At 39.8% G+C, this 15,631-nt stretch overlaps 1 protein-coding gene and 1 non-coding gene across 2 annotated transcripts; one reads left to right on the top strand and one right to left on the bottom strand.

The window, feature by feature from the left end:
• The first annotated feature begins 6 nt into the window (after positions 1 to 6).
• On the top strand, positions 7 to 9,222 carry LOC136426016 (F-box/LRR-repeat protein 17-like). The gene is made up of 9 exons (XM_066414949.1): positions 7 to 109; positions 1,179 to 2,231; positions 2,827 to 2,972; positions 3,551 to 3,662; positions 4,017 to 4,148; positions 4,754 to 4,861; positions 5,726 to 5,933; positions 6,610 to 6,808; positions 7,371 to 9,222. Exons 2-9 carry the CDS (start codon positions 1,272 to 1,274, stop codon positions 7,444 to 7,446), a joined length of 1,941 nt encoding a protein of 646 aa, XP_066271046.1. The 5' UTR covers positions 7 to 109; positions 1,179 to 1,271; the 3' UTR covers positions 7,447 to 9,222.
• A 3,870-nt stretch (positions 9,223 to 13,092) lies between these two features.
• Positions 13,093 to 13,165, bottom strand: Trnak-cuu (transfer RNA lysine (anticodon CUU)). Its single transcript has one exon. It is a non-coding gene; the product is annotated as a tRNA-Lys (tRNA).
• Between the last annotated feature and the right edge of the window lie 2,466 nt (positions 13,166 to 15,631).

The raw sequence follows: 15,631 nt of genomic DNA, 5'->3' as shown, positions 1-15,631 counted from the left end.
TGACGCTACAAAAGTAGTGCACAATTGACGTCACGGATGCACAGTAACTGGTGACGTTTACACATCGGCCTGTCTGTTGTCTCTCTTGGGCATCGAAAATTAGACCAAGGTAAGTTGTTCTCTTTCTGAGCTGTAATGAGTCGATTATTCATATTTTATGCACTTTTGAGGAGAAGGAATATTTCATTTGTAACCTATATTTGTGTTCTATAGCTTTAGACTTTGCCGAAGTTGCATTGTGTACTTGTTTTTCCGACAAAAAAAATGCAAATTTTTGAGGAGATTGTGGGAGGGGGGGCTGGCCATAGTGGCTTTGACAGATTCTTTGTTCCGTCTAGATGAAAGTATGTTTGAAACTGTGTGGATTTCGAACTAACCATAACGTGCCCGACATTATATACAGAAATTTTTGTCTTGAATTGTGTTTGAAATCGATTTTGACAAGCAATCGACAAGAAGAATCTGTTCAGAAGATACAGTAATTGATTTTCTGTGGTTTATGCTTTCTCTGTTGTGTGTAGATGAAAGAACGTGGTAGGGATGATATTGTACTCTCCTTATTACCCTATAAACCTAAACCATTTTCTTAAAAAAGATGTTGGGAGTGTAAGTGTATTCTCTAAAAAGTGAAATAATTATTGTTATTTGTGTGTATGTGCTGGCCATTTCACTGGACAGTCTAGACTAGAAGTGTGTCTTTCAAATAACGGAGTTTGTCAACAAACAGGATGGGATGGTCTTGGTTTAGCACAGACAAACAGAATAAGTAGCTAATACATTATATTGAAAGTGTGAAAAAGAACGAACAAGAAATATTCATGCCTTGAAGTACCAGATTGATATGTTCAGAAGTTTTTTGTTTTTTTGTCCTAGATAGGGTGGAACTAGTTGCCACTAAGTACTGTTGAGGCACCCTGAGGCCTGACTACATAGTTTTAAACAACAATCAGCTAGATATGTAAAGGTTAGGAGTGACAGGTTGACATTGTTCATTGTAAGCTGATGTGTTACATCAAATGGTGGTTATAATGGCTTTGCAAAGACAAAATGGTTTTTCAAGGATTTGAAGATTTGGTTTTGTTTCCATGAAATTGAGAGCAGGAAAATAAAAATATGTTGTAAGGTACGACGGAATTAAGTTGACATCAAGTAATACGTTGTTTTTATTCCTCATACAGAATATCATACAGAACTCAAAGACAAAGAGTTACAGCACAGGCAGACAATCAGTTGTTACAACAGGACATACCTGTCCAAGTGTAGGATCATTCATGGGGCTCTTCCAGTCCAAAACCAAAGACAAGAACACAAACCAACGGAGAAGCAGACACCAGAAATCATCATCATCCTCCAACGAAAACATCGCTCCGTCCCGCAAGCTTGTCGTGTTAGAAACAAGTTTCCTGAACAAGTGTCCAAGAATGGAAGACAAGGGGAGAAAGTACACAGCAGACTTGCAGGAAGAATGTGATGTGGAAGATAATGTGGAAGAACTTACCCACTACAGAGATCATGACAACGATGACTTACGAAGGAGTGAACAAAGTAACCCATCTAACTCTGTCAATCATAATGCATCGCCATTGTTATCAAATCACCTCACCGAAAGACCTGGGACTTCGTATACAAGCAGTAACGGGCCGTATTTGGGCCCTAGAAGGCCGTCGTCTGGCCCGTACGAAATTCGTAAAGAAAAACGGCGCACAGATCCCCCGTCCCCAGATGTCATCCCTCCAAGTCCAAAGTACTTCAAGAGAGATCCTCCTTTTCCGAAGTCACAACAGCAGCACCCTAAGAACAATTACTACAGACCTTTGTGTATGTCATACTCAGAGACAGAAGAATCGGATACTGACAATTTTTCCGATGTCGCCGCTCTTGACTTGACCGCTACTGCGCTAAAAAACGAGTCGGGAAGATACCAGTTGTGTTACAGTGTTCCCAGTACCTCAAAGTCTACAGAACCTAACACAATATCCTCCGCGGAGTCCCTAGACTCGTGCAGTGATCCATGGAGTGTACATTCGTCACAGTCTTCTCTCTTGTCGTCATCAGTGTCGAAGAGGCAGCTGAGTATCAATGATCTGCCCCAGACAATCTTCTTGAAGATTTTGTCGTATCTAGGGATGGAGGAACGGTGTAAGCATGTCTGCCGCGTTTGTAAGTTGTGGCATCAGATGTGCTTCGACTCTGAACTCTGGAGGAAGATCGACTTAAGGGGAAAGGACAGGGTAGGTTGACAAGGCAACAATTCTTTAATTCTTTATGGCAGACATTAACTGGCCCATAGTAAAAAAAAGAGTATACACATACAACAGAACAGCATAGACACATGAAAACATAGCACTCAGTCAATATACACAGGCGTCTCCAGAGGTTTTTGAAGTATGTTTTGTGGTAGAATGAATCTGACTTGAGCACATACTGACTGTACAATATGGTGTTAGATGAGTGAAAAAGATGATATACAAAAGAGAAGCACTGTTTATGCCATCTGGCATCAAAGGTATTAGTCAGGTGAGAAACAAACATTTCACTGGCACTGGAGGTTCTTGGCAGATTCATACAGTAGTTATATGTATGTGGAAACAATTACATATTCAATGCAAAAATTGAAATTGAGCAACAAATTATTTCGTTATGATTCCATTGTAGGGTGATTTTGTCTAGATTTGTCTATGATTTAAACTTGATAAAGATAAGCATGATTATTTTGAAGGTGAACCTACAACTGTTTATATTTGAAAGAGTGGGCTTGTTTTCATTTTGCTTTAAGAATCTTACTAGTTATCAAATTTTAGAAGTCTAATCTTCTGTGCTCCCCAGGTGACAGACGATGTGCTGGGTCGTGTTACATCCTACAGCACCAACGTGATGTATGTGGACGTTTCTGACTGTAACAATATTACAGACCAGGGCGTCATCACTATGGCTAAGCAGTGTCCCAGTCTCGTGGAGTTCAAGTGCACCAGGTATATGGATTCAAGAAGCAACTAAGAAATAACTTTTTTCATTACCGGCTTGGTCTAGAATAGTCATTTATACTAGATTCAAGGCTCTTTGTGTTTGGTTCAATGTTTGAACAAACAGATGTAGACTCTCAGTCAGAATGCTATATGTGGCAGAACATACAGAAAGTTCTAAAACAAAGACAAACAAACAGGCACACATACAGACAAGCCAAAAACAATACCTTATTCCCTTTGGGAGAAGTACTAAGCATAAATCTACCAAAATACACATGATTCTACATTCTATAGTGAAGAAGAACTAACTGACACCAAATATATTAAAAAGTTGGACAAAAGCATCTTTTGTAAGGTCCTTTACAGTTTAACACAGGGTATTAAGAGTGCGGCCTCACCAACGTTGACCCGCTGGACAGAGCCGCTTGGAAGTGCTGTGTGAAGACTGGCCGACTGCTGCCAACCCGTGTCAGGGAACCCCGCAGCAGTATGATATAATAATGGATACTACTACAACTATTATAATCAAAATGCTAATAATTTGAAATCTATACAAACAAATTAACTTGTGTTTATTTCTCTAGATGCAATCATCTGACAGATGCTGCGTTCATCGCTCTAGCGGAAGGCTGTCCTGGTTTGCAGAAGCTCACCGTGGATGGCGTACGACAAATCACAGATGTAGCATTTAAACAAGTAAGATTTATACTCTTTGACTTACCTATCTGACTAAGTAATCTCTCACATTAGAATATGACCCTGTACCATATGTGTGCGTGCGTGTGTGGCGACTTTGTGTGTGTGTGTGTGTGTGTGTGTGTGTGTGTGTGTGTGTGTATGCATGTGTGTGTGTGTATGTACATGTGTGTATATACATGTATGTGTTTCTGTGTGTGTTTCTGCAATTCCCAATATACACAATACAGCATTGCCATATATATTCTCAGTGCTGCTATTTTTGTCTGAGGGGATAGGAAGGGTCGCCAAGCAGTATGGGTAAGGGGGCGAGGTCTGCCATCTCTGATTGCCATGTTTTACCGTTTGTCCCAGATTGCGGTGTGCTGTAAGGAGTTGTGGTACCTCAACGTGAGCCAGGTCAACAACCTGACGGACATTGGGGTCAGACAAGTGGTGACCGGCTGTCCCAAGCTCACCTACCTCAAGTTCCAGGAAAATAACAAAGTAATTTATATCGCTTCTATCACACTGCATGCAAAGACATCTGGTTCTGATCATGAGTTCAGTCTATAGCACATTGTGTCATTGGTAAGCACAGGACTCGAAATTCATTTTTGGGAATAAGAGCACTGGAAAGAATATTGGGTGCACAACATAAGATAAAGTAGAATGTCAACAAAACGTATTTACAAACCCTACTTCAATCTGTAATTCTATGTAGCTACCTTCAAAGTTTTAAACAAGTAATGCATCAAGCAAAGCACAACAAAGATTATATTGATTTTTCTAACACTTGAATTTTAAGAATACTTTGTATATTAGTGTACATTGGTACCTCTATCCTATAGCCTACAAAATGTCTAGGTGCATCTGTGCACTCACAGTTCAAAATTAGGTGCACAGTTCAGATTTTGGGTGCACATGCACCCAGTATTTCCAGCCCTGGCTGATGTATATTGCTTCTTCACATTGCTTGCAAAAAAATATGGTTCATAGTTCAGTCTATAGTACATTGTCTCATTTTCAAGCTGGTATTAACTTTTGTGTTTGTGTGTTGGTTGTCATGTTGATATTATGACTTATGAATCTCAACATTTTCCTGTGTGTAGGTAGCTGATTCGTCGGTGGAAGCCATAGCAGAACACTGTCCCCACATGGAGGTGCTAGGCCTGATGGGATGCTGCGTAGCCCCAAATGCAGTTCTACATCTTACCAAGGTGCTAACCACTAACCATCAACTTTATTCATTTATCAGTTTGATCTGAAATGTAATGTCTAACACTTAGAAATACGCCAAATAGCATTTATTCAAGCAACTGGATATGATTTTTGACAGTGTTGCACAATCACTGATCACCAAAATCATATCCAGTTGCTGGTCAATGAGTAGTTTTGCTATTTGGCGTATCTTATTACTTGGATGTCTAACCTTCATCAACATATCTGACACTTTAATGTATTGGCACTCTTAGAAACTATATGCCTACCTCATTATTGCCTTTAATACTTGAAGTTAAAAGATTTTGAAACAGTTAAATATCTTTACTAACTAACTTTTAGTGGGGTTGTGTGGCGTAACGGCAGGGTCCCGAGTTCGAATCCCCCTGACGCCACCGATGTTGTACCCTTGGGAAAGGCACTTAACACGACTTTCCTCACTTCACCCAGGTGTATAAGAATAAAAATGGGTATGTTGTTATCTGTACATGGCACTGTTAATATAAGTTATACAAAACTTAAGTGCAGTGCCACGTCTTTGTCTGTCCAAAACCGAAGTAAAAAAAAAAAAAAAAAAAAAACTACCTTTATCTTGGATAAGACAGTTATTTGTTGCAACAGTAAGAGGATTTACCTGCCAAAGTTTCAGTATTCCTACAAGTTCAACTTTTGAATTCCTCATGGCAATGATGACTAATTCAGCTTCCCACCACTAGGGGGCGCTTTAGTAAGAAGAATGTAGTCCCAAACGTGACTAAGCCTGTATCCCCCCTCATCACAATTCATGACTGGAGAAGATTTTCTAACCCATGTAAAGTAATATTAACTGTCTTTTTGTTTTCTTCTGTAACTTTCCACACCAGTGTACAAACCTGAAGGTGTTGAATCTGTGTCGTCTACGCGAGCTGACGGACCAAGCGGTGATCGAGGTCGTGCGACACTGTCGTAAACTGGAATCTATCAACCTGTGTCTGAACTCTGGGATCACCGACAGGAGCATCGAGTTCATTGCACGAGAGGCCAAGTGTCTGAAGGACTTACACATGGTGGCCTGTACCATCACAGATACAGGTACTTATTGAATGTGACAAATTTGATACTGTAAATGCAGAAATATTTGCAGGATTTAATTTCGGGTCAAGGAGAAAATGGTGTGTTCACTGGGGTTTTGAGATCGCGTTTGAAACAGTAGTAGCGCTACAGTCACACCATGGAATGGCTTTTTGCGGTGGTTTTAAGTTTGCAGTAAAGAGTTCACCACGAAAACCATGAACGTAAAACCACCGCAAACATTTCTGCATTAAATTTTACAGTATCTAACTTGCGTGTGCCTCTCTAATACTAATAGGTCACAATGTAAAAGAGATCATGCTATGATTGTTTAAAGTTCTTTGAAATTAAGTAAGAAAGTACATGTAGTTTGACATATACCCTTCTCGGTATTTTGATTTCATATACTAAACAGTACCTCTGTTGTGAAATGATCTACCAATGCATATTTTTATTTTCTGATAGCTGCAAAAGCTGTAACCCAATGCTGACTGCAATACATTACCTTGGTAATATTAGTTTTGCCTTGTTATTATTTTTCTTATCATAACAGTTGTTCTTCTTCCTAACCTTGTAAGGAATTCAAATGTGGTGGCAAAAGGCTACCTTAGCTAGAAGAAGTTCAACAGGACTAATACAAGCAAAGGTGACAACCATTATTTCATGTTACTTAATTTTTACATGATTGTATTTACAGCTCTAACCAGTATAGGCAAGTATAGCCGCAGTCTGGAAACGGTGGACGTCGGACACTGTCCGAGTATCACGGACGCAGGGTCTGCCTTCATCGCCCAGAACTGTCGCTCCCTCCGCTACCTCGGACTGATGCGCTGTGACGCCGTACGCGAAGAAACGGTAGACGAACTCGTGGAGAAATATCCGCAAATTCACTTCAGGTAACTGCTTATTATTTTTGCGTTTTGATATCCATATGTGTTAAGAATGTATTTTTTTGAATGACACAGCCCTTTGTTATCCAAAATTGAGCCATCTTCTATTTTTAAAAATGAAACTAGTATACATAGGATACTTCATTGTGTAATATTGTAACATAGCTAAGCCTCAGTGGCCCAGTGGTTAACCTTAAGCGCACTGAAGTAGCCGTTTGGTACCCAATTCCCTATTGGTTTCAGAGTTGGGCAGCAGGGAGAAGGTTAAGCTAGGTGCGACAGATTTGATACATTGACATTCCTGGCCAGAAGTTAAGCCCATGGGAAAGGCACTTAACACAACTTTCCTTGATGTACCCAGGTGTAAATGGGTACCTGACTTTGGTTAGAAAGGTACAAATGTAAAGGCAGTGGAAGGAGAGAGATGGGCTCTGCCTCCCGATATCATGCCCAAAACATAGTGGATTTACAAGCCACTGCCCCTACAGTGTAAAAAATGCTTAGGGACCTTTTCCTTTTCTTCTTTTTTTTTGCGTTATGTTAACATGTTGGATTCTTGTATTTTCAGTACCTTGATGTTAGACTGTAAGAGAATCCTGGCACAAGCCCAACAGCAGGGATGGAAGCCAGCTCATGCCAGATAGTCCGTCTTCATTTGTACACCAGGTCCTGTAAGGAGAGTTTCGTGTTTTCCCTTGAAACAAGACAAAGTCAGGAGAACACAAACATCCACCAATGCAGCATACATGACCTTCTACTACACAGAGCCTTGATCCTACATTTATACAATATTTTTTGGGAGGCCCTGGTAAACAAAGCAGAGATTTCCACATTTAGCGGCATGGCCTCTAAGTTCTAACCAGCTGTTAGCCAATCAGAGAATAGGCTTTGCCTAAAGAAAAGCTCTAGGCAAATCTCTGATTGGCTCACAGCTGCTAAGAGTTCACGCCCACAAAAGTGGAAACCTCTGCCTGGCCTCCCCAAGGTATATTGTATAGGGCACAGGCGAGGCTCTGTAAACACGAGAGCACAAATCTCCACCAAGGCAGTACATGTTCATCATAACTTGATGTGCAAAGCAATACATGTAAAAATGTACATCTTAGCTGCACTTCCAACAGCCCTTCCATTGGTCAGGTAGAGGCTCTATATATGGAGAGAGAGTGCTGAACAGTGAGAATTTGTGCTGCACAAACTTCATACACAATATTTAAGAGTGAATTTACCACAAGCCAAATATTATATTTAAAGACTTACGGATTAAAGGACACCGTTATGATGATCATTCTTTAGTGTCTGCCAGATCTTACAATGACAAAGATCTGGACTCAAGGATTATGACATGTGGTGACAGTGGAGTCACATAAAGTTTTCATAATGAATTACAAAAGTAGAAAATTAATTTTTCTTTCATTTACTATAGTGATGTTCACGTGTGATACACAAAACATAGTTTGCAATTATTATCAATTTGTTTACATTTAAAAGGCACATTCATGAACAACAGTATCACGTAAAGACAAAGAATAACATTATTTGTTTGTTTTTTCATATCAAAACATAAATCACCATTGAGAGGCATTGTGCAATCTTAGAACTTGAGATTTTCATATTGTGAAATTTTTTACAAGAGGAAGATAAACTTGCGGCATCTTGCAGAGTAAGTCTAAGCCATACACTTGAGTAAGTAGGCTACAATAGCTTTGCTGGTGCTGCAAAGTTTGTGTGTGTGGGTGGGTGATAACATAGAAAAGTTTTGCCTCGTAGTCATTCAAAAGTAAGAAGTGTGGCAAAAAAAAGTGGGCGGCAAAAGAAAATATTGGCACTTAAGTCTGACTTTATTTTCAAAGAACCCCATCTGATGATGTATACCATATGGAAATAATGTTTTCAGTTCTGATATATAATTGTGAATATTATTTTGCTAGATTTGGGACCAAAGGAAGGTCCAAAGCTTCTAAGTTTTTAGGCTTACCAGACCACCATGCTAAAGTAATGGTATAAAAGACACTGATATATAGAGAGCACTGTCATAGTCAGAAATGTACTTGTAGTGTGGCGCAGGAAAATAATTTTTGTACAGCATACATGAACTAGAAGTATGGTAGGGAAGAAAGATAATGGGTTGGATATGTAGAGGTCTTCAAGTTTATGTGCAAAAAGAAGGGGAAAAAAACACATAAGAATCTGCAAAAGCCTGAGAAAAGAACAGTCGTTGGCTTGTATGATGTTACACTGAGTGAATACACATGTAGTAAGGAAGATCACTTTCCAGAGGAATAGGTGGTATTAATAGCTGTACATGTGTCAGTCATATTGTACTTAGATTCTGGCAATGTTGGTGAAGTGAATGAATTATGTTTTCAGTTATCATACTGGTAAATTTGCATGGTGTGAACACAATGAAAATGCAAGATGAATCTATTTGTCTGTGCCTTATTTTTGTACCATCTAAGGCAACTTATAACAGAATATAGTAACAGTTTCCTTCCTTTCTTATAGTCATACAGTAATTGATTTGTAGGTTACTGTAAATGCAGAAATGTTTGTGGCGGTTTTATGTTCACGGTTTTTGCAGTGAACTTTTCAGCGCGAACTCAAAACCACCGCAAAACGTTTTGCCCACCTTTGACTGTAGGGCTAATATTGTTTCAAATGTGAACTTAAACCCACCGCGAACACTCCATTTTCTCCCTACCGCAAAATAAAAACCACACGAACTTAAATGGACCTACAGTACTTAAAACAGACAAAGAAGCAATGCAGAAATTAATTGGAACGTTGTCTCAGACTGACAACCCCCCGAAAACGCTTAGTTGGTACAGTCCAAGACAGGGTTGCCGTGCGACGAGGACATCTTGCAGATTTGAGGGAAAATGCACTTGGGCCCATTGCAAATCATCATTTGTTTCGTCTCCTCATTCCTTTACGGTTGTATTTTTCGTGGTTGAGTGTTTTCCTATCTTTAGACCAGCATTCGATGACTGAGAACTCCAATGGGTACCGGTTAGAATGTACAGCCTTCTGGGATCTCTCATGGTATGACGTCAGAGCAAGAGAATTTTTCCCGCCAAAGCGAATCTGTGAGAGAAATGGTTAGAGCAAGAGAATTTACCGGCCAAGGCGAATCTGTGAGAGAATTTGCGATCCGCCTATAACTCAGTACATCATTGCGTAGTTGCATGCATTCAATAAACACGCCAGGAAGGATTGTATGAGTGTTTGTATTAAAATATCGTTACGTGCACACATTTTTAGGTCAACAATTAAGTTGCACCTCTTTTCTTGTACAACGTAGGGCCGTACTTTGGCACACGTATGGCGTTCTGTCAAGCTTTGCGATTGCCTGTGAAATCTACGTCAGTCCTTGGGGTCAGAGTTCACGGATCGTCGCTAAAGTTGTTCAGCTCGTCTATCGTCTCCGTCATTAAACGACGCCTCTATTATCTCTGTAGGTGTAGCTATCACCTTTCAGGTCAGGGCTCTAACGTTAACACACGTCGGGCGAGTTGCACTGCAAGGTGCGGCCTTATTAAGTGCAGTGGCGAGGACAAGCTATACGTGATTGGCTTGGCAACATTCAGGGCATGGCGCACAAAATACACCATTCTACCACCACTCAAAGCTACACCCGGTCACTGTGAAGGAACAAGTTGATTTCAGGACGTGAATAAGACAGTCTTCTGCAAGATTTTGGATTTGATTTGAGACTTATCGACCACTCATTCAAGGACTTGCGAGACCACTCCCAGCAGAAGTTGTTCTAACCCCTCGACAAGGTCGTCATGTCATATGTTGTGACTTTGGCATCTCTCCATTGCTACATCTAACAGGATGGAAGATTTGTTCTGACCAGGATTATTGCCCGACAGGTAAGTCATTTTGAATTCTCCAAAATGAAGGATTGTGTTTTTATTGGTGGATTATGAACGTTGTTGTTACTTTGGGCGTCGACTACTTAGACCTCTCTTTATTTTGAATAGCAAGAAAAGGCACAAGAGAAAGTAAAACTATACTGAGAAAATAAGATTTAATCAGAGCGTTTGTACTTACTGTCAAGAACATTTTAGGTGTGATAGTGATTTACAACTTTGATGGCATTAGCTAACAACATTCCTTGCAGAGCTACTGTATAATAGCTTGAATATGATATTTGTACATCTGAAATTCTACAACGAGCTTGAAGGAATGTTCAACAGGAAAAAGGGTACATGACGCCGGGAAGGGGTAGTGACAGCCGTAGTATTGAGATGATTATATGTGATCGTAATCTCCGTATTCCGGTCGAGCCACAAGATATTGTTGAAGTTGAGCTTTCTAAGCATGCAATTTGTAAGGGTCGATTCCATGTTTTTGGTTTTATCTTAGCGATTTTCTAGCTTTTTTCTCCACTATGGTAGATATCGTTGGCATATTGACACAACCATGTGACAGACAACTGAATGTTTAAAAATTACATGAGACAGTGAACACCGTAGGGTTACACCCAAGGTGACTAAAGACTGCCTCAGGACCCGAATTTTGGGTTCGGGTTTACTACCACAAATTGGTACCAGCACACTTTTCTGCCATAATTATTCTACTTATGTGCTGTTATCCCTGTATGATATTGTAATTTGGACTATGTTTCAGTTTTGGCTTGATTGTTTCAGCACAGTACTGTTTCATGTCTTTGTATGTACGAGTACGGTCGATCAGAAATTTGCCGTGAGTGTTTGTGTAATCTCCAAGCAGAGGTAGGGTTCGACTCGATGCTGAATTTACGTATGTGTGCGTGATTTTCTTGAAAGGGGGCACTTTCTACGTCTTTCTAGTAGTGGTCCACGTTCTTACGCATTCGTCTCCTAGCTAGCAATGAGGCGAAGAGATTGCACGCCTTAAACCACGCATGAATAACTGAGCTGAACTCTATATCTGCTTGGAGATGACGTTTGTGCGCTTCGAGTAGAACCCAAAGTCATTTTGTTTTTGCCTTTTTATCTCCATGAAAAATATTTTCTTGGTGTTTGTGTGTGTGTGTGTGTGTGTGTGTGTGTGTGTGTGTGTTGCCGCAAGCATAACTCTAGAACGTCTGTATGGATTGTAATGGCCTTTGGTATGTGGGTAGGTGTTTTTGCCCCTGGTATGTGACCTTGGTACTGCAGCAGTTTTTGTATCTTTTGACCTTTATGTGCTATGGCCTTGATTCTTTAGTGGTAGATGGCTTGTCATGTAAGGAATAAGTGGTGTACTAGGTCTTTGCATGATCAGAATAGTTCATGGAGATATGAGGTCTCCGAACTCTTGTCCTTTATAGAAATGCCTCCTTTGGTTAACCTTTAGCGTGAGAATGAATTTTCAAGACTTTCATACGAAAAAAAATCAATTTGAGGACTCATGTGGTCGTGAAATGTGAAACATAAACATTAAATTCAAAGTTGTAAAACGTTGATGACCTTTGTGCGCTTCAAGGTCAAACCTACGATGTGTTTGTTTTTGCCTTTTTCCTTTATAGAAATGCTTCCTTCCGTCCAGTCGTTGCATGAGAATGAATTTGCAAGACTTTCGTATGAAAAACGATCAATTCAAGGACTCGTGTGGCAGTGAAATGTCAAACCTTTACATTACATTTTGTAAGAATTCGATGACTTTGAAGACTTTGAGGTGAATCCCTGCATAGCGCATGCATCATTTTGCTTTTGCCTTTTTTGGTCATAGAAGTACGAATTTGGTTCAATTATATTGCTGTATGAGAATGTATTTGCAAGGCTTTCTTACCAAAGAAATCAATTTGACGACCCATGTGGCCGGATATTGTCAATCAGAGAATTGCTCCTCAGATGTATCAAAATGTTGAAATTTTACATTTGTAAAAAAATGTTTGGTTGGACAAGAGACGTTCTATGGACCCACCACTTGAACACAACTTCCGACAAATACAGGGAAATCACATTTAACGAAAAGTAGGTTGTAGATGTACTGGTACTTCGCACGTTTGGAGAATCAGGTTGTCTTAGATTTCTGTCTTCTTTTTTTACGGCAGTTATAAACATACCGGTCCAGTCAGGATTGTTTAAAACTTTTCTTTCCTGAGGTTAGTGGCAGATTGAACGTGTTGAATTAAAGCGATTATGGGTGTTTTCGATGCAGGGGTTCGCCTGAGTCGTTTTTGGGCAATATCAGAAGTTGCACATAAACACAATTTATATAAAAAGATATTATTCATTTACCACTTGATACCTTATGTACGTAGATATTCTTGTGCATTAGCATACCGCTGGTCTTTGTGAATTCGAGAAAAATAAAACTATCGCCCAACGTGGGGCTCGAACCCACGACCCTGGGATTAAGAGTCCCATGCTCTACCGACTGAGCTAGCCGGGCGTTGAATACGCTGCTTCGATAAAGATTAATGCTTGAAAATTATACAACTGATGACAATTATACATGAATTACTACTAGTATACATTTGATAGAAATAAAAATGTCCATGTTCAGATATTGGTAGGTTACAACGAAAGCCCATGAAAACAGTCGTCTCTACATCAGCAAAAACAACTGCTTGAAAGGCATTGACTATCAGATTTTTGCATTGTCTGCTGCTTTGTTGTGTCTGATAAGGATAATGACGGGAACAGGGATTCCTAGATCATAGATATCATTGTGATGTGACCTTACGGTCATGAAGTCAACATTCACTACAATGTTAGCTATTTGGCTGTCAGCCCTTAGGATACAAGACCGCTCCTCGTGACCTCTACCCGCTCAGAACACACCCATTTACTCTCTGAACTCTCCTGTCAAATATGATTAATGGATTATCACTTAAAACAACACGCCAGTGGATTTTTTAGCATAACAACTTTCGACAGAAGTGACGCCCGCGCAAATACATGAATGAAAAAATTTAAAACAAGGTTCAAGAACACTCGATGAACTACTAAACACAAGACGAAGTTTATTGTGAAAAGTTATTTCTTGTATGTCTTTTTCTCGAGCCAAGCATCGTTGAGATCATATGATTATCTAGTCTTAGAACACCCAATCATGCCACAAAGTTTCAAAAGAATAGAATAAAGGATCTATATTTCGTTATATCGTACTCTTGTCTTGAGTTTTGTTCATGCTTCCTGACTACGTAGATTTCGTAATGAAGGCAATTCTTAACCCTGCCAAACTTTTTTTTATTCGCACGCTCGCATCAGTTTTTGGATTCCCAGATGGTGTCATCCATATAATCAAATCAACATGGCTTAGGATAATGACGGGAATAGGGGTTCCTAGATCATATATATATAGATATCATTGTAATGTGACCTTACGGTCATGAAGTCAACATTCACTACAATGGTGATAATTTGTCTGCCCGCCCTTAGGGTACAGGACCGCTCATCGTAACCTTTACCCGCTAGGAACACACCCATTTACTCTCTGAACTATCCTGTCATATTTGATTTATCGCTATCACCTGAAACAACAAACCAGTGGAATTTGGTCGCAAAACCAGTTTTGACAGGAGCGATGTACGCGCAAATACCATGCATACAATGAAAACACAATTCAAGAACGCTTGATAAACTACTAAAGACATGAAGTTGATTGTGAACAGTATTCACTTGAATGTCTTTTTCTCGAGCTCACTATTATTGAGATCGCTCATCTAGTTTTAGAGCGCTCGTGCCGACTACATGAACTACAGGCCTCTTGTCAAGTTAAGTATGAAGTAAATGGTGGTTTCACCCTCGCATGCGACATCAACAAATCTCCAATTATTCTACTTCGACACACCATATCGCGAGATCAACGATGGCTGAGCTACTCGAAGTAAACGCCCTCTTACAACAATAGAGCAAACCTACAAAGGACTATTTTGTACTTACGTAATTACCCAAGGTTATAGGTTGTCGTAGGATGAAAAAGATCATACACTGGGTGGTTCTGGATACGCCCAAGTAATTGTAATTGTTCGATCAAAGCTCTATGTCCAGATAACTGTTTTGCTGTGGTACTCTCTACTAGACGATACTCGCCCCTAAACCAATGCTTCTCCTATTGGGTCAGTCAGTCCTCACTCTCAGTGAGTAAGAACTGGTATAGATCATGATGTTTCTGAATAGTTGAGAAGAGTTGCTGTTACAGTCCTATTCTTGTAACCAGTAACCTTCAAGTGGCCTTCAGGTCTTGTTACGTGATGACCATTAAGTAATTAGATCGGTACCTAGAAGTGATATTTTGGCCTTACACTGAGCTGAGCAAAACTCGTTAAAAAATCCTCCTTCAAAACCTTGCGTCTTAGGGACCAATATACTTTATATAGATACTGACCCTGACCCTTGCCTGGATGCCCGAGACTGTTTCCGTGGCCTACACTGGCCAACTCCTCGGCTCTAAGGCCAACATGCCCCCCAAGGAAATTCTACAACAGCCCCCCAGAGGTAGAGAGCGGGGTCTGGCATCTACGCTACCATAACTTTGGTTTCTTCATTTAACATCGACCACATATATTTCAATACGTTTTACTTTACCCATCGTGAGAGCAATGGTTTTTGAATGTGGGCTTATATTTCGGTTCATTATCCTGTTCTGTAATTTTGTGTAGACATTTTGTCTTTGTTCTCAAGGCTAAAATCAAATGCTATCAAGTGATTTTATCTAATACTATGGCAGTAGAAAGGTCATTTTATTTCAGTGACACTGTATCTTTTTTAATTTTATCTTATTTTGTTGTATTTTATTCTAACTTGTTTGTGCTTAATCCTTAGGACTGCTCAATCTTGTTTTGAGTAGGAATCAGGATAATGATGCATCGACGATTCTTCAGTTTGTATGATTTATTTTTTGATTACTTTT

Source organism: Branchiostoma lanceolatum, chromosome 19 (assembly GCF_035083965.1).
Source record: "Branchiostoma lanceolatum isolate klBraLanc5 chromosome 19, klBraLanc5.hap2, whole genome shotgun sequence".
NCBI lineage: Eukaryota > Metazoa > Chordata > Leptocardii > Amphioxiformes > Branchiostomatidae > Branchiostoma > Branchiostoma lanceolatum.
The sequence above is the reverse complement of the archived record's forward strand: the minus strand, read 5'-3'. Positions and strand labels throughout refer to the sequence as shown.